Source organism: Delphinapterus leucas, chromosome 11, assembly GCF_059928025.1.
Source record: "Delphinapterus leucas isolate spDelLeu-1000000601 "Yukka" chromosome 11, BTC_Dleu_Yukka2, whole genome shotgun sequence".
Taxonomy (NCBI): Eukaryota; Metazoa; Chordata; class Mammalia; order Artiodactyla; family Monodontidae; genus Delphinapterus; species Delphinapterus leucas.
The window spans coordinates 13,103,716-13,129,705 of NC_143139.1; the positions used below are offsets into that span (position 1 = coordinate 13,103,716).

Consider the following 25,990-nt stretch of genomic DNA (forward strand, 5'->3'; position numbering starts at 1 on the left):
ATCAGTGTCTCCAGATGGCCTCTCACTGCTCTGGCTTCTGAAGCTCACACTTCCTCTCTGGCATTTCTGACAGAGAGCTCTTTCTCTTATTTTAAAATTTAGCATATTCTCTTGACTTGCCTTCTCGTTTTGCTTCCAGAGATTGCTTTGGGAAAATGAAAACTGACATGATGACGACATGTGTGCTTTCTTGGTAGTTTCTTCAATGTTATGGTGACTTCCCCCTGATTTTTGCCAAATTTCCGCCTCCCATTGATTCCATTTTTCTCCTTCTTTTATCCCTGGTAGCAGTGTTACCTTGCTCTTTGCGTAAATGTCATTAAATGTGCTCCTAACTTGCTGCCACCATGGTAATAGACACTTGTCATAGGCTCTTGACTCATTACTGTATTTATATGAGACTTGGTCACTTGTGGTTTAGCAAACTGAAGCAACAACCTGATTCCCAGCCAGTAAATGGATTCAAACCTGTCTAAGATGGGTGATAGATTAAGGTTTGGGTGCTATTATTATTTAATAATTAGGAAAGTCTCTGAGTAGACTAGTGACAATGTATCACTTGGGGAAAAGATCTTGGCTGTCAAATAGCATCCATTCTACTGTAGACAACCTCAGTGGGACACAGAGCCAGAGAGAGAGAGAGCACTGAGAGACAGAGAGAATGAGACAGAGAGACAGAGATAGGCAGAGAGAGACGGAGAGGCTGGGTCTTGTCATCACAGTCCTCGATTATCTTTGACGCTTCCACTAAGCTCACTGGAGAACAGGGCTGGAGGAATTCCAGGAATGTCTGTGGAGAGGCTAAGGAAGTGGAGAGACTAGTTGACCTAAGGCTCCATCTTGATCTCTAATGATGACTGTCATTTGAGGAACAGACAGCTTACCTTGTGATTTAAGGAACACCCTACAAGGATCCCTACGACAGTTTCTTTTTTTGTTTTGCGGTACGCGGGCCTCTCACTGTTGCGGCCTCTCCTGTTGCAGAGGCGCAGGCTCAGTGGCCATGGCTTACGGGCTCAGCCGCTCCATGGCATGTGGGATCTTCCTGGACCGGGGCACGAACCCGCGTCCCCTGCATCGGCAGGCGGACTCTCAACCACCGCGCCACCAGGGAATCCCCCCTACAACAGTTTTGAGATAGAAGTACCCACTCACTACCATAGAGTCTGAAATTCTGCCCTTAGAGTCATGCCTTTGGGTGTAAGCAGGAGAACAATAATTATTCACAAAAAGGGAGGGAGGGGGCACTACCTAGGGGTGTTAAAAGTACCTGTTGTTTCCATCCAGCAAGGACTGATGGAAGAAGTCACGTTCTTTTGTGTTGGGACAGAAAGAGACTGAAATCCCTTGGGCTAAGGCATTGTCTTCCATGGAATTGCCCTGAGAATACATAAAAATCTATTGTCGACAACAGCTTTACTGAGAGGCAGCTATATAGAGAGGGCTAGCCCCTGGAATCTGTAATCAGGATCCCTAGGTCCACATTTTTACTCTGTCCATGCTGCATGTATAACCTTTGGAAAATTATTTATTTTTATTTTTTGTCCACACCACACGGCATGTGGGATCTTAGTTCCCCGACCAGGGATCAAACCCGTGCCCCCGGCACTGGAAGCACAGAGTCTCAACCACTGGACCACCAGGGAAGTCCCTGGAAAGTTATTAACTCCTTTGTGCTTCATGTTTCGTATCTGTAAAATGGGGTCTACAATTGTACTTATAGAGCAACTGTGATGATTAATGAGTTAATATTAAATAAAAACACTTAGAACAGTGTCTTGTACTCAGCAAGTACTACAGGAGTCTTCACAAATCTTAATCACATTTTGGGGGGTGAATTTGTTTTTCTTAACCCGTTCTTTCCTAAGCAGTTTGGAATTGACTATAGCACATCTGAGGGCATTTTGTTGAAAGGGGAAGGAAAGGATGCTTTTGAGCCCAAGACCCTCTTTCCCAACCCCAGTGTGGTCAGTCTGGGCAGGTCTTTTCAGTGCGGTGCTTCTAGCAGCCTAAAGTCCACATGAGGGTAGTGCCTGGCTCCACAGAGGAAGCTGAGGGCAGGGAAAGAGATGTTAGAAACATGCTGTTTTGGGTAACCATTAGAAACATGCTGTTTTGGGTAACCATTTTGTCAGAGTCTCTGACCCCAATGTGGTCTTTCTTTTCATTCTTGTTCCCTTTTGGATTATTTAGAGAGTGTTTCACCTGAGTGGCTGGGGATGATCCAGTGTTGGTGACATTATGAGTGTCATTTGTAGAAGGGGCTGGCTCTTTAGAGACAGAGGGACCAAGGTTCTAGTCCTGTGGCATCCAGTATCTCTGTGACTCTTGATAATGTCTCAGAGCTGCAATGTCTCGTGTACAAAATGGGCATGCCAAAATGTGCCTACTTCCCAGGAGTGGTGCCAACCAAATGTGACGATACATGTGACAGCAACTTGTAAACTGTATTGGGTTGTTATTATGAGTGGGTCCTTTCATTTCCCTGTTCTCTACAAGCAGACCTGAATGTTAGCAGCACCTGTGTGCTGTCATCACTTGGCTGTTGATTTCATTTAAGAACCTTACCCATAAGCCTGTGACCGGTAATTGTATATCAGCTTCTCTAGCAGTGGCGATGGGCTATGCCCACCGCCGGACTGGTTCACGGTCCTAATGCTGAAGCTCTTTTCTCATCCAACAAGGGATCCTGACAGTTTTCAGAAGGGGTGATTCTCCCTCCTTCAATTTGTAAATCACATAATATTAGTAGGAAACTTTTTGGAATCATGAGCTGTATTTTGGTGATACTGTTACTCTGATAGTCGACAAAACACTTTCAGAAACCAAGAGAATTAGAGGTTGGCCAGAGTGGAATGAATGCTATGGAATGAATGCTATATATCAAGATTACCTGAAGGGGATATGAGAGAGAAGGGATTAAACCGAGTAAAGAGATGAGGGGTAATATCCCAGAAGCTTGAAAAAATTTACCAACTCCCAGGAGCAGATTTCTGAGTGTTATTAAAAAAAAGTCCCTCTGATGGAAACATTTTCACTAGCAAATTTACATAATAAGAATATGGTTTTCTTAATTTTGTATACAGGCTCAATGCAGTGACTTTTGGCTGCATTGGATTGAAGCGTTACAAGAAAAAAAGAAAGGAAAGAGATGTAGACGTCAGTTATGGATAGAATCAGCTGGGGTCAGATCTGTGCTCTGCAGGTCACAGAAAACATTTTCAAGTACCTTGCCTTTCAGGTCTCCCTCGTGAACAGAAATAGAGCACCGAAGATGCTTCTTAGGGAAGACTCCATTTTCCCAATCTTTTACAACTGAAAAATGGAGCAAATGAGTGACTGGGTACAGACCCTTGACACCAAGTGACTGGGAGTCAATGCAACACTGCAGGGACACAGAGCTTTGCCAGCCAATGAGCACATTACGGGAGAAATACAGTACAGAACCCAGCAGTCTCCTACAGACAACGCATCCCTTTAAGTTAATTGGTGTTACAGAGAAGCTGAAATGCTCCGCTTATTTACAAAGCTACAGATTTATGTAAAGCAAAACCAATTACACTTAATGCCTAAACTATTCCAGGTGCTTGGTGATAATGTTGCTAAGCACTAGACAAGAAACTAGTGCATGAATGCATCCTGTTTCCAATGGAAGCGTGTGTAGTTCCTGCAATTTAGCTAATCATGAGTGTCAGCCCCGATGTGAGAGTTCTAAGCTCTTTTGGTGTTCGCTTAGGGTCATCTTTATAATTCTGTAGCTCTCTTTTCATCTCTAAGGATGAGTGAAAGCATAATGAGCACCTTTTTCTATTATGATGTAGAAATTAAGGAGAGGAAGGCAAATTTGGGGCGGTGGGGAGGGGGAACAACAAAATAAGGCAAACCCTTTTTCTATTGGTGAGAGGGACCGTTAGAGCTTCTGACTTGTACTGAGACGAGATGTTTAAAGGTTTCTTGATCTTTGGGGTGTTCATTAAACCCAAATCGCAAACTTGGCATTTAACGTTTTGCAGCAAAGAAAGATTCTAAGGAAGATCAAGGACTGGCCTCAGTGTTTCGTCAGAGAACAAATGCTGAAAAAAGAAGGATTTGAAAAAGTTACAGGGCAAGAATTTTTGTCTGTAAGAGTTTGTCTTTTCATTTGTCCTCAGAACAAACAAACAAAAAATAGTTTGAGTAAGAGAAACACCTGGTGCTTTACAGCTGTTCTTTTGCAATTAAAAATGCATATCACACCTAATCAAGATGTGTAAATCTTTTATTCTACAGATCTAAAATATTTTAGGTCACAAGGGAGGTGCTTAACTGCAGAATCATTTGCAATCAACTGATAAACACCCCTCTCCTATCCAGCTTGAACTGTCCCTTAAGGCAGTGGTGCTCAGATTTCAGGGAGCGTAAGAAGACTTGGGAAGTCTTGGAAAAAGGTTTGGGTTAAAGCGGTCTATGGTAGGGGCCAGAAAGAGGTGCCTGAAGCAGGGGGTCCTTAACAAAACTTTGACAAGCACTGCTACAAAGATTTGGGACACTAGTTGTATTTGCCTGTTTTTTGGTTTAAATGAGTTTTTTTCACATTTCTTTGCTTATACGGGAAAAATCTCTTTTAGAAGATAATTTTCTGAGTGCGTCTGAACTGGTAGCAGTGGAGACTAAAAGACATCCTTTGGACTAGGGAATCTCTTTAAGCATCCCTGATTGATTTGATCACTTGCCCTTCCCCCAACACTCATTTAACCTTCCTTAATTTTCTTCTTTCCTTCAATCGCAATAATTCCATCATTTCCATTTACTTTACAGTTTCTTCAGTATGTGAATATTCTCTTTTTGTTAAGGACCTCTATTTTAGTAATGTTGCTCTTTGATTCAGAGAATATTTCCTTAATTCATAACTTGATAGTGTAATAGCAAGATGAAGTATAGTGAAATTGTGTATAGGTTTATTATTTACTCTGACATAGACAGTATATGATCACTATGCCTGGCATGCAGTAAGTACTCAATGCATTGAAAGAAAGAATGTTAACATACTGTTATTTTGATTCTAAGGACACATGAAAACTAAAAAATGTCATATAGGTTGCTTATAATGGCCAAACCATTGTAAAAAGTTTTAAAATATTGTGATGCATAGGAAATACTAACTTTTTGTTGTCATAGAGTAATTACTTAGACTTTGAAATTACTTCATTAATTCAAAGGCATAACATGTTAATGCAAAAGCGTAATAGTCATAATTATGACTAGAGGAGTCATAATTAGTCTTTGTAAAGTACACATAATATTCATAAGGCCACCCTCACACATATTAGCTCTAAAACGAAAACGCATAGTGTCTAGCCGAAGAAAACAGTGAATACTCTGTTCATAAGACAGGTTGAGTCAAACAACAGAGTTTCACAGGGCTGTTTCCCAAAGATCAATACTCGAAGAAAATTCCTGTGTACTGCCATAAAATTTCAGAGACTCTTCATGGAGGGGAAGTGTTTCTTCAAGATGACTTCCGCTGATGTTCTGGGCATTAAAATGATTTAGATTACAATATCTAAAAGAGAAAGAAAGAAAGCTTTTTTTAGGACCAGATGTAGAGGACCTGATAAATCATTTGCCTTCCCCCTGTGCTTGTCTTACTTTTATTATAGGCCCATAGATACTGGCACAACAGCGATGGTTATTTAAGAGCACCGCTCACCAGAACAGTCTTTATAAAACGACAAAAGGAGTTTTAGGACATATTAAGGTGCCTCACGAGGACCTTTAGATGGCGCTCTTTTACAACCTGCAGTGAGTCTGACAGTGAGAGAACTGGAAAGTCTGGAATTATCAACCTTGTAGATTTCATGGCGGCAGGACTCGAAAGATTTATCAGATGCACTGAGGGTTTGTAAATTCGGTGCTGAGACTGTGTGGAAAACACCACTGTCAAAGAAAAAAATGAACATATTTCTAAAATGTGTGCCCTCTATCCTTGACTCAAGAAAAATCTTCTAAGTGCCAGGCAGCGTGCTAGGGTCCAGTGCTCACCCTAACGTACCGAATTCTCACTATAACCCTGGAAGGGTGGAGCCATCCCCATTTCACAGACAGAAATACTGAACTTCTAGGAGGTTAAATAAGTTGCTTAGGGTTTGTATGAGTAATAGTTGACAGAGCCTGGGTTTGAAACCAGAAGTCTCTTATTCAGAGTCCTGGCCTTTTCCCTCTATGGCACACTGCCTCTAAAGGCAACTTACTTCTTAAACATTTTTGAAGAAGTTCCAGGAGGAGAGGAATTTCAGACTGCTTTAGTCACTGCTGTATTCCTAGTACCTTGATCAGTGCCTGGTACATAGCAGATGTACAATAAATATTGGTTGAATGAACAAATGGTCAAGGGCCATAAGTTCAATTTTATCAAATGCACCTAAGTCTTTGAGGTCAGACATTTCTTCTTTTTTTGATTTGTGAAAGTTTCCAATGCTAGAGAGTTTTACCTTCTTTTCCTTCTTAATATATTGCTAGCGATAACTGTAAGAAAAGGATATGCTTGAATAACTGGTCATTTTTCTCTGATTTATGTCTCTTTCAATAATCATTGCAGGTTATGCACAAAAGATTACTGGTATCATTAACAAAATAAGCACAATGATATCAACTTCATAAGATGTGTTTTACAACATTGGAGGGACAGTGGTGTCAAGTTGTAATAACAAATACGCTTCTGCTCTCTCCCCCCATAAATGTCTGTAATATCCTTTATTTTAGCATTTGATGTAAGATACATAGTTATAGTAAGGACTGTAGAGGTGTTTGTATAATACTTTTCAGCAAGGAAAGACATTTCATCCACCTACTTCCTCCACCCCCAACCTGGAGAGCCTCAGGTGTGTCATGTCACCATTGCCCTATTTCAGATTTGATTGAGGGGGACTCTAATACAGACAGAGGCAGAGGAAGGGGATTGTTTGCCTTTTTTTTTTTTTTTTTGTAGTAATGGAAGGTACATCTGGACTGACATTCATGGAATAGTCCTAATTATACTCAGTTAAGTGATCTCCTACTGACCCCTACAAGATTAGTTTGGTTCTAGGACTTACACCAGGATTGTTGCACACTAATATAAACTTGATGGTAGGGTGCCCTCAGGTGCTAACACAAACCTAATTCCACCTGTATATTAGCGAGGCTGCTGTTTCATCATTAATCCACTGGTCTCAAGATCTTGGGGACAAGAATAACTTGGGACTGTCCTATTCTTGATAGATTTGTCACCAGTATCTGGCTCTGAACAAATACACCTTTGGGTTTGGTAAAAATTGGATTGTGATTGGAAGTATATTAAGATCAAACACCATCTGACTTATAAATAATATGTTTCAATAATGCTGTCCCTGGGACGTCTGTGTTTTCCCCTGTTTCTTTGCATCCTTATTGTTCGTTAGGGTTTGACAGAAACAATCAGTATAGAAATAAGCTGGAATCATGCACTTCTCACTGCAGACAGTGATCCGATGCCTTGGATTCCAGATAGTTTTTTGGTTAACTCTTTTGGTTTGGCCCCTTGGATCCCAGTGGGAAATAGATACCCAAGGCAATGTGTGCCTTTGAACTAATGTAGTTGGTTCTAGCTACTTAATCTCTGCAGGCAAATTTTTCAGATTCTCCTTTCTTCTGAAACATGACACACATTCTTTTCTTGTGGGGGCGGATCAACAGGTGGTGGTGGGTATAGTTAGTTGAACTGAAGGGACTGGTTTCCTCCCCCACGAGAGTTAAGGGGCCGTCAGGGAGCGGGAAAAGGGCTCTTCTATGGCACTTAGAGGCAGCAGAGTCTAGGAGAAAGTGTATGGGTTTTGGAGACAAAGTAGGGTTTGCGTCCTACTTGTGTGAACTTAGTTAGATTTTCACTTTGGTTTTCTTACTTATAAAGTGGAATGGTATGATCTCCATAACAGGGAGGGGGACAAACCTGCTACTTAAGACAGAAATGCTCAACGCATGGAAAATTAATTTCTTTCCTTCCTGCTTTGTTTCACCCTCTCTTTTTTACCTTCCCTCAAAAAGTATGCAGGAGAAAAGAAAGTATACAGGAGATGGAGAAGATTTGGTAAAGACTCCAATTTCTTTCTGAATAAGCCCTACATTATCCCTTAGTTCCTTTCATCTTTGGTTCCTCCAATCTCTGGTTCTTTGTATTTTTTATTCTCGCCTCCTTCTCTGAACCCCAACTCTACCATCTCTCACTTTACAGTAACTCACTTGCTCGACAATCACAGAAGAATCATACTTAAATATTTTGAGTACTAGATGCCAGCTCCTTGTAGACCAGTACTTTGTTTTCTTTGGTTTTATTTTTCTAGTGCTTGGAACAATGCTTAACATGTTGGTTAAATGAATGGATAAATGAATCAGTCCCTGAGCTAGTAGGTATTTGGTTCCAGCACTAGTTCTACCTGAATTTAGCCCACAATCATGGTCATCTTAACCATATCTCAGCATGAGTCTAGGTAAAGAATAAAAAGAAGGGGGCATAAGGCAACATATGAAGCCATTATTATTACTGCTAACACTTTGGCAATTTACTCATCCTCACAGCAACTTTCTGACACAGTTACCATTCTTATTATTTCCTTTTTACAAAGTAGAAATTGAGGCTTAGCAAAGTTAAACAGCTTAAAGTTTGTGCAGCTAAGTTGTGGGACTGGATTCAACTGGGCTGCCTCTAGAGACTGCCTTTTAAACTACTTCATGAAAGACAGGGTCAACTCTTACAGTGGGAGAGTAACTGAAATTGAGAAACAATGCAGGTTTGTGAGAATTAGTGGATGGGCACCACTCGTGTTTGGAGGTGATGGACAGAGGGGAGAAAGGTCTTGCCTTCAATTTCAGTTTTTGATGCCAACACATTTTGCTGCAAAGCTGGGGACATTTCTGTTGAATCCTTCTGCAAGAATCTGACTTTCTAATTTGGTTTTCAATCTAAGAATGAGACAGGCATTTTAGGGAAATTATGCATCCTGGAGGGTTACTTCAATAATACACACTTTGGAAGGTAAGAAATTTTAAAATTCAGGGAGCCATTAAAACTTTTGATTTTGTCATTAATTCTGTCTTGCATGAGGTTTAAGTGCCTCTCTTATACTGGACCGTAAGCGCCATGAGAGCAGGGACATAGGTGACACTAAACATATACTGATACTGACTTTATGTCCTTCTAACTTCTTACAGTGCCTGTCACATGACTGATGTTCCAAAAGAGATTTATTAGATGAACAAAAGAATAATTCAGGCAGGAAATAAGTGGCAATAGATGAGATACTAAATAGATAAATGAATGAAAAGAAGTGAGGAAAATAAAAATCTGTTTAGTTCCTGCTATGTGGCAGACATCGCACTTGGTCCTTTATCAACAGAGACTCAGAGAGGTTAGAGAATTTGCTCAAAAGAACCCAGCCATCCAAGAATATGTCAGTGAGAGGGAGACAGGCTGGCAATGGATGGATGGTAGATAACACATATTAAGCCACTGAATGGTCTCAGGTGACTGACTGGCTAAATGATTTTGCACAGTTTGTTATTGACCTTGAAATGGTCACTGCTGATTTAAAGGCCTGAATGGAATCCAAATCTTAAGCATCATTAGATTTCTAGCTATTTGTTTAATGATATTTGCTTTTAATGATAATGACTCATTCATTCTTATTATCGATATAGTTATTTCTAACTCTAAAAGGGTGGAGAAAAAAATCTTGTTTTAGAATTGAGCAAAGAACTATTTTATTATAAGGACCAATGGAAAAAGTGAAGTCTATACTGGCACAAAAACAGAAATATAGATCAATGGAACAGGATAGAAAGCCCAGAGATAAACCCATGCACATATGGTCACCTTATTTTTGATAAAGGAGGCAAGAATATACAATGGAGAAAAGACAGCCTCTTCAATAAGTGGTGCTGGGAAAACTGGACAGCTACATGGAAAAGAATGAAATTAGAACACTCCCTAACACCATACACAAAAATAAACTCAAAATGGATTAAAGACCTAAGTGTAAGGCCAGACACTATCAAATTCTTAGAGGAAAACATAGGCAGAACACTGTATGACATAAATCACAGCAAGATCCTTTTTGACCCACCTCCTACAGAAATGGAAATAAAAACAAATATAAACAAATGGGACCTAATGAAACTTAACAGCTTTTGCACAGCAAAGGAAAACATAAACAAGACAAAAAGACAACCCTCAGAATGGGAGAAAATATTTGCAAATGAAGCAACTGACAAAGGATTCATCTCCAAAATTTACAAGCAGCTCATGCAGCTCAATATCAAAAAAACGAACAACCCAATCCAAAAATGGGCAGAAGACCTAAAGAGACATTTCTCTGAAGAAGATATACAGATTGCCAACAAACACGTGAAAGAATGCTCAACATCACTAATCATTAGAGAAATGCAAAGCAAAACCACAGTGAGTTATCACCTCACACCTGTCAGAATGTCCATCAGCAAAAAATCTACAAACAATAAATGCTGGAGAGGGTGTGGAGAAAAGGGAACCCTCTTGCGCTGTTGGTGGGAATGTAAATTGATACAGCCACTATGGAGAACAGCATGGAGGTTCCTTAAAAAACTAAAAAAGAACTGCCATACAACCCAGCAATCCCACTACTGGGCATATACCCTGAGAAAACCATAATTCAAAAAGAGTCATGTACCACAATGTTCATTGCAGCTCTATTTACCATAGCCAGGACATGGAAGCAACCTAAGTGTCCATCGACAGATGAATGGATAAAGAAGATGTGGCACATATATACAATGGAATATTACTCAGCCATAAAAAGAAACGAAATTGAGTTATTTGTAGTGAGGTAGATGGACCTAGAGTCTGTCATACAGCGTGAAGTAAGTCAGAAGGAGATAAACAAATACCGTATGCTAACACATATATATGGAATCCAAAAAAAAAAAAAAAAAGGTTCTGAAGAACCTAGGGGCAGGACAGGAATTAAGATGCAGACGTAGAGAATGGACTTGAGGACACGGGGAGGAGGAAGGGTAAGCTGGGACGAAGTGAGAGAGTGACATGGACATATATATACCACTGAATGTAAAATAGCCAGTGGGAAGCAGCTGCATAGCACAGGGAGATCAGCTCAGGGCTTTGTGACCACCTAGAGGGGTGGGATAGGGAAGGTGGGAGGGAGACGCAAGAAGGAGGAGATATGGGGATATATATATACGTATAGCTGATTCACTTTGCTATACAGCAGAAACTAAACATTGTAAAGCAATTATACTCCAATAAAGATGTTAAAAAAAAAGAGAAAAGAAAAAGTGAAGTCTAAATGGAAATTTCTTGCTCCGAATATCTGTTAAATTTCTCTAATATGCTAACTGGTCCAGTCATGGAATGCAGGATTCTCATTGGCTCAGTGATGGCTCCCAGATCACTCTTTCATGGACTCAGAAATTGTTCATCTTACCACACACTTACTTACCTTTGTGAAACACTCCAGAATCCCAGGACGTTCAGCAACGTTAATGATGCCAAGAAGAAGAAGAAGCTTTCTAAATTGCCTTTGTTTAATGTGTTTGGAAACCAATTGCCTGTTTGGAACAAATGTAATTGTTATTCAACTGTGGAGTTGTAAGTTTCTGTGAATATTTTATCATGCCATAATTCATAGAGCTTTATTCGCTTGAATAATATCTACAAAGCAAAAAAGCACATCTGAAACTCAGAGTTAAAATTCATTTAATTCTGTAATTAACAGTAAAATAATAAGCAAGGCAGGCCAAATGTTTTGAAGGTCAAAAAAACTTGATTTGCATAACACCATATAGGTGTCAGAAGAGCTGGATTCTTCTGGGTAACTGGGTAACCCTGATTATGGTATAATCAGGTAACCCTGATTATGCTATTAATTTGCAGGAACCACATTTGTCTTTTTCATCCTTATATGTCTAATATCTAGAACAGTGCTTGGCACCCCCATAGGGATTGTTTGGTAAATATACATTGAATGTATGAAAAATATTTACCATCACCAGATAGCTGGTTGCATGTGCTAATTGTAAGGCTAGTGAGATAATATATGTAGATGTCAGATATTACTTTATTTTGACAACTTAGATAAGATAATCCAGTGTTACCTTGTTATAATATCACAGACCCTATCGGTCAAATACTTGCAGTCTCTGGTTGATGTGAAGATTTTCTTTTAACCTGATGAGTAATTCCTTCAGTTTAATACCCCTAAGTAAGGAATCCTCACTTCCTTTTGATGTCCAACTGAGTATATATGAAACTAATTAGGATTCAGGTAATTTCTTTTACTTTGCTCCTAAGTTGTGTTTGCTTTGATCTTTGCTAGAACTCTCTTTTCATATCTACACCTATGTATCTATATCCATATTATCTCTATGTCTTACACACACATTCAATTTTTCTTCAGTTGGTTTTGAGATATTATCAAATACATTATATGAAATATGATGTATTATATCATATATATTATACATGCAGCACTTATTTTTATGCAATACTTTAAAAACAGGAATGGAATCTTAGTATTAACAAATATATCACACATATATAGCATTACAGAAGTTTAAAAGATTGATTAAAAGGTGAAATCTATCTTCAGAGAGAGAACTTAAATTCAATTGCTGTTCTGAATGGGCAGAATATTTCCCCTCAAAATGTTATGCATTATGAGAGCAGGAATGGATCATCTGTGAACAGTCAGATGCCAAGGTTCTTGGCATTTCCTTGCTTTTTTACAGGAGCAGCTCCTACATTGGGTTGTGAGCAATCCGTCTACGTCCCAGTAGACTTGATCTTCAGTGTCATCTTTCGCACATGGGTTATGGGTTGCTTCCTGAACTAGAATATGGTTCTTGGCCTCTCCCTTGACAGTGTATACTTTTAAATGGGGTTTGAATTAAATGCTCTGTTCAAGGTTGATAGTCAGCAAATGCATAAGCATGTGAATAATTGTGCCATTTCCCATTTAAAGCTGCTTCTCTTCTGTCATTTAACTTCCCAATGACTATTATTATGGACAACCATGAAAATTAGCTTGTGTCCACTATAGTCTAGGACCTATAATGAAATCTGGTACTGAGTTTAAAGCTATTTTGTAAGTTCTACTTCCCCATTTTATTAACTTGTGTTCTGTTACAATAGAAATGTATGGTGTTATTGCTATATTGACATGCTGCCTTTATCTGATATTTAGGAGAAATTTCCCTGAATGTTTCCCTCTATGTCTGTCTGTCGGGTATTGTGTAACCCTCTTAGTGTGTGTGTGTGTGTGTGTGTGTGTGTGTACAGAAACTAAACATTTGATTGTACTTGAATGGGGGAGTCAGGGTAGAGAGGTCAAGGTATGGTGAGATAGCATCACACTTATTGTCAGGGAGAACTAAGCCATCCTGCTAAGCCTATTCAAACAGTCCTGTTTCCTTATTTCTCTTGAATTAATATCCCACTCATATTTTTGTCCTTTTCATTTCACATAAGCACTTTGCATGTCATGCGATTATACCATTTTATCACTGTGTTTCTCTGGCTAGAGTAAAAGGAGTTTGCACAGAGTATGCAAAGCCTCAGAATTAACATGGCATTAATTCTTCCCGGAGCATGCATTTTGGTCCATAACAAGTAATTGGAAAGTCTATCTTTATTCTATAACAAAGTCAGCTGAGGGAGAAGAATATCAATTTTGTAAGATCTTTAAAGGTAAAACATAATATTTCCAAGAAATTGTGCAATTACAGCGAATACCAGCCTATCAGGAGATGGCGCTAGATCCCCCGGGCATGCCGGTGTGCTTGCGTCTCTGTCACTGGGGATGCCGGGGTGGGCACGCATGAGAAACACTGTGACTTGGCATTATGTGCATGTGGGGTGACAGGAGGATGTCGTACTAGGAAAGCTAAAGGCAGTGGAAATTTACGAATAACAGGATATTTTGTGAGCGGAATTATTTTAAAAATAAAACGAAAGAGTGCCGTACCACCTGTTCAGACTCCTGATAACACTCCTCTATTGTTTCTTTATTTCTTTTAAAAAAAATTTTATTGGGGTATAGTTGATTTACAATGTTGCATTAGTTTCAAGTGTACAGCAAAGTGAATGTTATACATACAGCCACTCTTTTTTAGATTCTTTTCCCATATAGGCCATTACAGAGTATCGAGTAGAGTTCCCTGTGCTATACGGTAGATCATTATTAGTTATCTATTTTATATAGAGCAGTATTCTTTCTTTTTTTTTTTTTTTTTTTTTTTTTTTGCGGTACGCGGGCCTCTCACTGTTGTGGCCTCTCCCGTTTGTGGAGCACAGGCTCCGGACGCGCAGGCTCAGCGGCCATGGCTCACGGGCCCAGCCGCTCCACGGCATGTGGGATCTTCCCGGACCGGGGCACGAACCCGTGTCCCCTGCATCAGCAGGCGGACTCTCAGCCACTGCGCCACCAGGGAAGCCCTAGTATTCTTTCTTAAATACCATTTTCATGTTCAGCTTTCTTCCTAATGCTGAGCTCATTCTAGCGCCATATTTTGGCCTTCTTTAGCTATAATTTAACATTGACTGTATAGCTAATTTACATGGTGAGCTTTGTGGTAAAGAGAACCGTCACCAGAATTGATAACATGGAACAAACACTAGCATCAAGTTGGAGAGAGAGATTCTTCATGAAGCTTAAATTTGTTTTATATGTATAGAGCTATTGTGTCTATGTAAAGAGATAGCATTGGGTGTAAAAAGATATACCCAATGGAAATAGTATGGGCTTTGGAATCAGAGAGACTTTTGAAGTCTCTGTTATTTAATAGTTTTGTTGTTGGGCATTTGCTCAACTGGACCCCTTCAACCTTGGTTTCTCCTCTCTAAAATGACAGCAGTACCTCTCTCACTGAGCTGTTAAGAGAAGTAAAAGAGATAATAGAAGTCAAGGGTTAGGCACAGAGGAGGCACCCATAAGAATTAGGCTATCACCTCTCCCCTCTTTAGAGATGCTCATATAAAATCACGTAGCCTCAGCTTGATCTTGGGCCCATTTCCTGTTAGATACTTCTTCATGTTCTGTGTGCCTTTTTTTTTTTTTTTTTTATCATTATCCCAGGACTGGTTGTAAAATGTTCCATTTAACATTGTCAGTTGACTCAGCTCTTAGGTACTATAACTTTATTTTAGGAGCTTATAAACTTTTATTGTCATAATTCACATTTGTGCCATTTTTCATCTGACATTTCTAGTACCTGATTGAAATCGGGAGTATCCTTGCAAAAGGAGACAAAGTGAAGACTTTAGGTCTCGAATGGGACTAACTAGACTTCTCTAGATTTTAGCTGGGGTGGACAGGCAGGTTATCAACATGAGAAGAAAATAGCCACGTAAATAGTCCAAGGAATGACAAAGTGCTATTTGTTAATGCTGACAGTGAGCCCCAGGTACGAACTTTAATTGAATAACCAGCTAGTTAGTAATGAGTGTTAGGCTGTTGACGTAATAGAGCACTCACAAAATATTTGGCATTGCTCACAGTTTCCTCAAATATCTCTTGCTCAGCTAGATTTATTTGTTCATTTGAAAATCATTTGTTAAGAAATTTTTATGTGCCAGGAAATGGGCATTCCAAGTTGCTTAAGAAAAGGAGCTCATGGATTAGTAAGGGAGACACGCACACCTCGTTTTATTGCACTTCACAGATACTTCACATTTTACAAACTGAAGGTTTGTGGCCACTCTTGTCAAGCAAGTCTATCAGTGCCATTTTCCCAAAGGAATTATTTTTTAATTACCGTATGTACATTGTTTTTTAGACATAATGCTATTTCACACTTAATAGACTACAGTGAAAGGAATGTACAGTGTAAACAAAACTTTTATATGCACTCAAAACCAAAAAAATTCACGTGACTTGTTATTGCTTTATTTGTTTTACGAACCTGCAGTGTCTCCGAGGTATGTCTGTAATTACTCTCAAGCATTAGACTTTATAGATACTAAATAAAATGTTTCTATTTATCTTAAATGATCATGGTCACTTTAGAGATAAACAGACTATAGACTTATCTAAGCTAGTTCTTGTATGTTATTGACTAAAGGGTGAAGACACAGAGGTAAAGGGAATCATCGCTCAGCAGAACCCTCACTTCTTACCCTCACCACTGCACGAATACAGCCCCCTACTGGCGCTAACAGAACTACTAATTTTATGACTTTCCTTAGCATTTCAACAGTTTAAAAACGTCTGGACAGCAGTTTTTGACAAAGCTTACCCCACATACCGTTTAAAATACCTAAGATGACATTTCCACCTAAATCCTGGGATTGACCCATCGTGAGACTCAACCTATCGTGAGACTCTTGGGGTAATTTACACTAAATTTAAGGCTTTTGGAATGGGATTGAAAACATACATACGGTGACCCACACATGCTAGGAGGCTATAAACAGCGCAAAGCTGCTGACGTGAAAGAGGAACATACTTTATTCCTGTCCCATCTTATGCCCTGTATTATAAGGCCTAACATTTCGTGTGCTGCCTTTCCGTCTTGAGTGTCACAGGGCCCCAAAGGCCTGACTGCACATTTCCCTGCTTCCTTTGTCAGATATGTTCCCCACACGGGGATATCGTCCCCTCCTGGCTAGTTCCCTATTAGCCCTATTAGACCAGCTGCACTCCACTCGGTCCTCAGCCTAACAGATTTCACTTCCTTACCAGCTTTCAACATTATTCAGACCAGTAATCACATCCTCCTGTAGATCACCTCACTGCTTTGTTGCTACAGACCCTGCTTGTTCCCTCTCTTCCTCAGTGCAACCCCACAGGGCCAGGCATGGCATGCTCTGGTCCCCTGGGCTGTGAGCACAGGTGATGAATAAACTGCTGTCAGTCTCATCTGCCCACGTATTCAGCCTTCTTATGCTATTTAGGGGGAGGATTCTTCCCTCCCCAATGGGGTGAATAGGAGGTGATCAGGAAGTGCCCCTCCGCAGAAATCAAGGTCAATTCTAGACAGAATTATAGTATTTGATGTTGATCTAATGCATAGTTACTGTTTTGGGGAGGAGAAGTCCTCCCCTACATCCCTCTAACCAGTATCCAGCACCAAGTACCTCTGCTGCTAAACTATTGATACATGGGGGAGTGGAACTTCCATTAACCCTGAGACAAGAAGTAATGGGAGCACAGCATTGTAGTTCTCAGAAGGAAAGCATTACAGTTGAACGTGAGCGAGAGCCAAGTATGCTTGAGACTGCAAATTATAATCACACTGTCTGATCAGAGTGTTGGAGAACCAGAAAATGCTATAGATAACGTTCTCACTTTATCTCAGCAGTCTGCTTGTTGCAGTAACTTGGGTTTTAATGGGGCACCTTGACAGAAGATTTTGGCAAAAATATGGAATGTGACCAGAGGTAAGGAAATCGGTATACATTCTCAGTTAGTAGATACTGCCTCTCAGTAAATGTCTACCTTGAAGATAAGTAAATAGAAAAAAAAAAATCCATATGAAGGAGGAAATGTGATGATAATATATATTATTACTGTTGCTTACAAAACACCCCAACACAAAATGACAAAGGTTAAAATAATAATAAAAATGAGAAACTCATAATAAAAATGAGAAACTCATAATAATACGAGAAACTCATAACAAAAATGAGAAACTCATAAAATAATAATAAAAATGAGAAACTCATAAAAATGAGAAACTTTGCCTCATAAGACAAAGATGAAAATAAAATAGCAGAAAATACTGATTTCAGGAAAAATTGAATTCAAAGGAAAAACTATGTCAAAGGGACATCAAGGATCTTTTTATATTGGTAAAAAGCACAATTCAAATTGAAGATATGTGGGCTTCCCTGGTGGCGCAGTGGTTGAGAATCTGCCTGCTAATGCAGGCAACACGGGTTCGAGCCCTGGTCTGGGAAGATCCCACATGCCGCGGAGCAACTGGGCCCGTGAGCCACAATTACTGAGCCTGCGTGTCTGGAGCTTGTGCTCCGCAACAAGACAGGCCACAATAGTGAGAGGCCCGCGCACCGTGATGAAGAGTGGCCCCCACTTGCCACAGCTAGAGAAAGCCCTCACACAGAAACGAAACCCAACACAGCCATAAATAAATAAATAAATAATTAAAAAAAAAATTGAAGATATGTCAATGAATATCCCTTAGGTAATGAAACATAACAAAATCTGTTGGAAACACAGAAATAAATAACAGGTAGATAATTCTTGTGAATGATTACATACATCACACTTAGATCAATTTTTGATAGAATAGGCAAAAAGGAAAATAATGTAGAGAATTAGAATAATGTGATTGGCACTTTGCTGTACACCCAAAACTAACACAATATTGTAAATCAACTATACTTCAATAAAAAAAGAATAATACAATCGGTAAGAATTTAATTAAGACCACCACATTGTTTAGTAGAAAGAAAAAAGTTATAGAACTTATAGAAGTTTAGGTAATATCAACGACAAACCAAATTCCTATAAATTGAAGATTCTGCTCCTAAATAACTAGCTGGTCAAAGAGGAAATGAAAACCACAATCACAATGTATTTAGAAAATAAAGAAAATGAGAAAATTGCATTTACAAATTGAGGCATACAGATTTAAATCCTGTTAAGAGACAGATTTAAAGGCACACTGTTTTCATTTTTAGAGTAAGAATGAGCATACATGAATTAAACATTCAACACAAAAAAAATCAGAAAATAACTTTTAAAAAATCTACGGAAAGTAAGAGGAAGGAAATAGAACAGAAAGTCAATATCTTAAAGTATATTAAGTAGTTCTAAGAGCTGATTTATTGCAGGAAAATGTAACAACAGTAACAACAAAAACCCTGACAAATCCAATCAAAATACACAACAAAAGAATCAAAAGAGATAACAATGTTTAGTTATGAGTATGCTATGTTAGTGTCAAAAAATCTTATGCAAGGAGGATGATTATCTAGGAAAACATTAATTGCCAAAATAGAACTAAGAAGAGATGAAAAATCTTAATGGCGGCAAATAGCAGGAAAACGTTACAAAGAATGATTCTCAAAAGAGATATTAGGTCCTGAATGCACCTTTTAATTTTCATGGAAGAAGTGAATCTTTCCCCTGGATCTTCCAGAGCAAAAGATCATCAAGTATTGATGCTACTGAGGATTGTTTATCCCATGTATGTTAAGATGACTTCATATTGAAAAATCTATTAATTAAATATACCATAATGTCAGGAGCGGTAAGAAAAATCAAAAAGTGATCTCAAGAGCTGTTTAACAAGCATTCAATAAAATTTAACCTGATTTATTTAAATCTTAGAGAACAAGAAATAGAAATTTTCATTTTCTTATGGTAAAGAACATCATTTAAGATTATCTTTATAAACCTACAAATATGCTTAATAGAAAACTGAGAAAAATTCATATTAAGATCATGAGCAAGATAAAATGTGACTGTCTTCTGGTATTAACATTGCCCTGGAAGTGCTGTGTACTGATGAGGATGCAAAGCATAGGAGTTAATACTGAAAATAAGGATAAAAATTATATGTATCTTAAGATTAGAGAATACTGCTATAAACTTAAAAGGATCAACTAAAATATTCGCATAAATTTACTAAGAAAGTTTAAGAAGTTGGATGCAAGATGAAGACATAAACATTAATGATCTCCCTATATAATAGTGATTATCTCATTGAGTTGTAATGAGGGAAAATGATTCAGTTCATAATAGCAAAAAGAAAAAGAGCATTAAATGCCTACAATAACTCTAACAAGAAATGTTAAGGATATGTATGAAGAAAAGAATCTCACTGAACTAAATTTTTAAACATTGAATAAATTAAAAATGTTATACACTTAGACGGAACACTATTGTAAAAGCTTTTTTTTTTTTCCTAAAAGCTAACAGCTTCTACTTATTTTATTAAATAAAAACAGGATTTGGGGAAAACTAAAAGAATGATTTTGAAATTCATATGGAGGTATAAACCATAGGGAATATGATTCTTATATTTATTATATTTTTATAAATGAAGAATGACCATAAGAAGTATGATTAGTAATACCGGATATGTATTATATATCATAAAACTGTAGTAATTAAAAAGAGGGTGATACTAAGCTAAAATCAAGAGGCAACTGAAAGGAACAAGATGCAAAGATAGCCCTGAAACAGTCCTAAGATCACCTGAGCACTAAGGCCTTATTAAAGTACACATCACGGGACTTCCCTGGCGGTCCAGTGGTTAAGACTTTGCCTTCCAATGTAGGGGGTGCGGCTTTGATCCCTGGCCGGGGAGCTAAGATCCCACATGCCTCGTGGCCAAAAAACCAAAACATAAAACACAAGCAATATTGTAACAAAAATTCAATACAGACTTTAAAAATGGTCCACATCAAAAAATATCTTTAAAAAATAAATAAATAAAAATAAAGTACACATCATTGACTAATCAGGTTCATTTCATTTATCCTATGGTTGTGGAATATTTTTGGTTTAGCTAACCTTTCTCAACATATATCAAACTATGTTGTGCAACTTTTTAATTTGAATCAAATAAGTGTTATCTTTACTTAACATGAAAATTAAGTCCACATGAATGAGAAAATTCTATTCAAACTATTAATCTACTAAAATTCCATAACTATAGATAAATGCAATGAAATTAATCACAGTGATAAAGGTTGATAGAATTGATTACATATATTAGCAAAACACATGTAAAAAGACTCATCTATAAAATTAAATGTTTAGTTAAAACTGGGAAAATATTAACAATAAATGATGATAATATCTCTAAAGTTTCAAGGACATAGAAAGTAATAAGAAAAAACACAAATAGACCAAAAGAAGAATGGGCGAAGAATATGATATGTCATTTTATGAATGAAAAAAAAGATAGCAATGTTCATAACATTAAAAATTTCAATTTCCTGTTCTTAAAAACACAAATTAAACTAACAATGGAATATAATTTTTGCTAATCAGATTAACAAAGATTAAAATAGTAATATTTTCAGGGCTGAAATTAATACATTGAGACAAGTATTATCCTACCACACTGGCAGCATAATTGATGTAGCCTTTTAGAAAACAATTTGGCTTTACTTCTCAAGAGTCTTTAAAATATTTAACTTCATTGAAAGCAATCACATATCCAGAATTCTATTCCACAGAGACAATAAGTTGATGTACTTTAATATTATATAAAACATGCTCACCTTAGTACTATTTGTAGCATTAGAAAATGGGAAACAACGTAAACATTCCTCAAGAAGGGAAAGGCAAGTTAAATTAAGATATATATTCATCCATGCAATGAAATATATCAAGTAATTGTTAAAAGTGAGCTTTTATTCTTTTGGAGAGACATGGAAATATGCTCTCAATATTTTTAAGGAAAGAACAAAAGGTGGGTACTTGATACAAATTTATTTATTGAGCTTTCAGCAGGATTAATTCGGACACTAATTTTTGCTTAAAATATATACCCATATAAATTTAATACCTACACACACAAATAAAAAAAATTTGGAAGAAAATTTACCCAAATAATAATTGCTATTATCTTTTCAAAGTCTTTTTTTCTCCCTTCTTTTATACTTTGGATTTATTTCATCATATATTACCTTTATGGCAGAAAATTACTATTTTAAAACCACTTAATCAAACGTACTTTTGAAAAAATTTGATTTCTAAAAATCATTTCTGATTTATTATAAAAGATCAGAATTGGCTGGTTTTCAATCACAACTAACTCTTCTTCAGCAAAGTACAGGATAACAGCCTCAATATTGTAACAAGTTACGTGCTATTTACAAACCTGTCCTAAGATTTTATTTTGGAAATTATAATACCCCAAGTGACAAAAACTGGTTGATTCTGAACCCTTCAGTGACATTTCACTGTATTCTCTATTGAAATCCTAGATTTACCCAATACCTCAATTATACATGGCATTATTTTAAGTGCTAAAGCATATTGTTTTTGATTCAAGGCAGACTTTGGCTATCTCTTTTTGGAGGAAGAGGCATTATTTCCCCTTTTTACTAACTACTGTTTTATTCTGAAGGTAATGGAACTGTGAAAAATCTTTATTTTTTTATTTTTAAATTTTTTTATTGAAGTATAATTGATTTACAATGTTGTGTTAATGACTGCTGTACAGAAAAGTGATTCAGTTATACATATGTATACATTCTTTTAATATTCTTTTCCATTATGGTTTATCATAGGATATTGAACATAGTTCCCTGTGCTCTACAATAGGACCTTGTTGTTTATCCATTCTCTATATAAAAGCCTACATCTGCTCACCCCAGCCTCCCACTCCATCCCTCCCCCACCACCCTCCCCTTTGGCAACCACATGTCTGTTCTCAATGTCCATGATTCTGTTTCTGTTTCATAGATAGGTTCATGTGTGTCATATTTTAGCTTCCACATGTAAGTTATATGGTATTTGTCTTTCTCCTTCTGACTTACTTCACTTAGTATGATAATCTCTAGTTGCATCCATGTTGCTGCAAATGGCATTATTTCATTCTTTTTTATGGCTGAGTAGTATTCCATTGTGTATATGTACCACATCTTCTTTATCCATTCATCTGTTGATGGACATTTAGGTTGTTTCCATGTCTTGGCTATTGTGAGTAGTGCTGCTATGAACATAGATGTGCATGTATCTTTTTGAATTATAGTTTTGTCTGGATATATGCCCAGGAGTGGGATTGCTGGATCATATGGTAGTTCTATTTTTAGTTTTCTGAGGAACCTCCACACTGTTTTCCAAAGTGGCTGCACCAACTTACATTCCCACCAACAGTGTAGGAGGGTTCCCTTTTCTCTACACCCCCTCCAGTATTTATTATTTGTAGACTTTTTAATGATGGCCATTCTGACCTGTGTGAGGTGATACCTCATTGTAGTTTTGATTTGCATTTCTCTGATAATTAGTGATGTTGATCAACTTTTCATGTGCCTATTGGCCATCTGTATGTCTTCTTTGGAGAAATGTCTGTTTAGGTCTTCTGCCCATTTTTCAATTGGGTTGTTTGTTTTTTCATTCTTGAGTTGTATGAGCTTTGTATATTTTGTAAATTAAGCCTTTGTCAGTCACATCATTTGCAAATATTTCCTCCCATTCTGCAGGTTGTCTTTTCGTTTTGTTTATGGTTTCCTTTGCTGTGCAAAAGCTAAGTTTGATTAGGTCCCATTTGTTTATTTTTGTTTTTATTGAAACTTTGAAAATCTTAAAATGTGCCTTTTGAAATTTTTCAAATGATAGTTGGACACAGGGAGCAATTATTTATCTCAAACTTTGTTAGACTTTTTTAAAAGTTATTTTACAATGGGGGTCATCTAGCAAACATCCAAAATTGTTGAGACAAAACTGAAATGGGTTTTACACCTTACTTTACTTTAGGCACATCTATCACTTCACTATGTGCTTTTTGCTTGGGAGCCAAGAAGCATGCAATTAAAAAGATGTAACCATCATTTTCCAGCGTGGACGTGCTTCTGTGTCCAGGGAAATAAACCCTGTGCAGTGAAAAGAGCTTTGGAATCAGGGATCCACCTTGGCTGTATGATTTGGGCAACTTGTATAGTTTTCTGAGCTCATTTTCTTCTTATTCATGGTGGGGCTACAAATATCTACCCCCAAAGAATTGTTGTGAAGATTTAATGAAATAATATCTTTGTGAAATGCATACAGCAAGGTCTGCATATAACTGACACTTAATAAATGTTAATTTCTTTCCTTCCTCCTTTCACTAACCTGATTTAAATGCTTCATTTGAGATTCATAGCTCTACTACCTGAGTTAATTTTTAAAACACATTAATTTTCATGATACCTGAAGGAAAAAATGCCTAACAACTATATTCTAACTTTGTCTTTTCTACCACTTTTTCATATTTATCTAATAACTACTCAAATTATTATTACCCTCAAATTACAGACAAGGAAACAGAGGCACAGAGAGGCTGAACTGTTCGCCTGAAGTCATGTAAAGGAGACAGAATGAATATTTGTTGAATGAATGGGTGATTGGAGATTGGGCCCCGGATCTGCACATGCTCAATACTTTGTTCTCATAACAATGTCTGCATCGAGACTAAAATTTGCATTTCTACTTCTTGGGAATTGTGGATAAAAATGAAATCAACTTGCTGTTTCCAGGAAGGGACACAGTGTCTTTCAAAATTGTTGAGAAATCTCTCGCATTGTTCACCTGAACTGCAGGAGAACGGGCCTGGGTGATATTTGGGATAACAAGCTTTCTTATAAGGGTGATTTCATTCTCTTGAAGAGCATTGGGAGGTAAAAACCCATCAAGATAGTGTGTTCTCATGATGATTTCAATGAATTATCATGGAAATGAGTTTTAGAAGAGAGGCAATGCTTTGTGATAATAGCCCGATAATGCCATTAGCTCTGAACTGTAATTGTAATAGCATTAGTCAAATGAATAGATCTGATATTAATTTGAGTGTCAAATATTTCTGTAAGGTTCTTCTTGTTAATTAAACATCAGCTATGGTATTATTAATTCAGTATCTAGCCAGTTCTTGCACATAGTAGGAACCTAATGTGTTTTTGTGGACTGAATTAATAAATCAAGCTCTAAGTGGAGCTATTTCAAAGAGTGAAATATTGAATTTAAATAACATCATCGATATAGCAGAAACTGATTTTTGCCCCAAATCTGCTTGCTTGTACAGTCTATCCTTTCATTTGCACCTGCAACTAGCTAATGGTGTAGATTTATTAATATCAAAATTTGAGAAGAAAGCTTTTCTCATTTTTTGCATATTTATAGGGAAATATAAGATTTACCCTGAATTACTTAAAATCAAGAATAGAGTTTGTGCCTTTCTTCTTGTGTCTTATGGTCTTTAGACCATTTTAAAATCTACCAGACAGTTTCATGCCTGCCTTGAGCACCTGAATAGCACTGGGCAAAATCACGCTTTAGGTGGTTTGAAATCACCCTTCATGATCGCCAGTGTCAACTGGGTCCTCAACACTGCCACCCTTCTTAACATTTCTCTTCTAAGTCATCTTTTCTAGCTCTCGAAATAACAAATTCCTATCCCCCTGTCTTTCCTACTCTTTATTCTCATCCTAAGCCACCTTTGCTTTCATGAACGGCTTGCTGCCTACTTTATAAAGGAAGTTGGGAGCCTTGAAAGGAAGGCTCCAGAATATTTCCAACACCAGAACTACACATCTGCACCTGCACCCACGCTCTCCTTTCTTCTATTTCAGTGCAGGAAAGAGGTATCCACCCTCTGATAAGAAGTCAACCTCCCTTTGTCTCTTGCACTTTTAACTGCTCCATTTGTGCCAGGTAATTTCATCAGTTAAATGTGATCACGTATCTCTCAAAATTAAAAAAAATGTATCTCGAACCCACATCTCAGTTTCCCAGGTAAAACACAGGGCTCATAGTTAAATTTGAGTTTCAGAACAACCATGAATTCCTTTTTAGAATAAGCATGTCCTAAATATCGCCCACATAATTTTGTAAAGTATAATTTATGCAAAGTACATCCATAATATTGCATGGGACATACTTATTCTAGAAAAATTTTTAGTTTACCTGAAATTCAAACATAATTGGGTGTCTTACATTTTTAAGTGCTAAATCTGGTGAATCTACCCACAGCTTCCTCCAAACCACCACTTTATTTCTTAAATATTCAGAGAAAGTTCTTCAAAAGCGTTGTTTAGATGTGATGCCCTTATTTCCTCACTTACTAGATATTTTTGACCCGACTCCAATCTGGTTTTCTTTCCCTCCTCACTGCTGAAATGACTCTTGCTAAAGTTACCAGTGATGATCACGTTGCTGAATCTATGGATACTTCGCATTCCTCACTCTACTTGATCTCACAGGAGCATTTAACACAATGTATCATCTCCTGTTTGAATCAGTCCTCTCTCTTCAGTACACACACACACACACAC

General features: G+C 37.5%; 1 protein-coding gene and 1 long non-coding RNA gene across 2 annotated transcripts in view; one reads left to right on the forward strand and one right to left on the reverse strand.

The window, feature by feature from the left end:
- LOC149747958 (uncharacterized) overlaps nt 1-25,990 on the forward strand; it is a 150,136-nt gene that overhangs the window by 90,468 nt on the left and 33,678 nt on the right. The gene's annotated exons all lie outside the window — the stretch shown is intronic.
- Nucleotides 4,926-25,990, reverse strand: part of SLC15A5 (solute carrier family 15 member 5) — a 98,278-nt gene continuing 77,213 nt past the window's right edge. The window contains 2 exon segments of the mRNA XM_022577679.2: nt 4,926-5,542; nt 11,484-11,592. Of these exon segments, the coding sequence (XP_022433387.1) occupies nt 5,395-5,542; nt 11,484-11,592 (257 nt within the window). The 3' untranslated portion in view covers nt 4,926-5,394.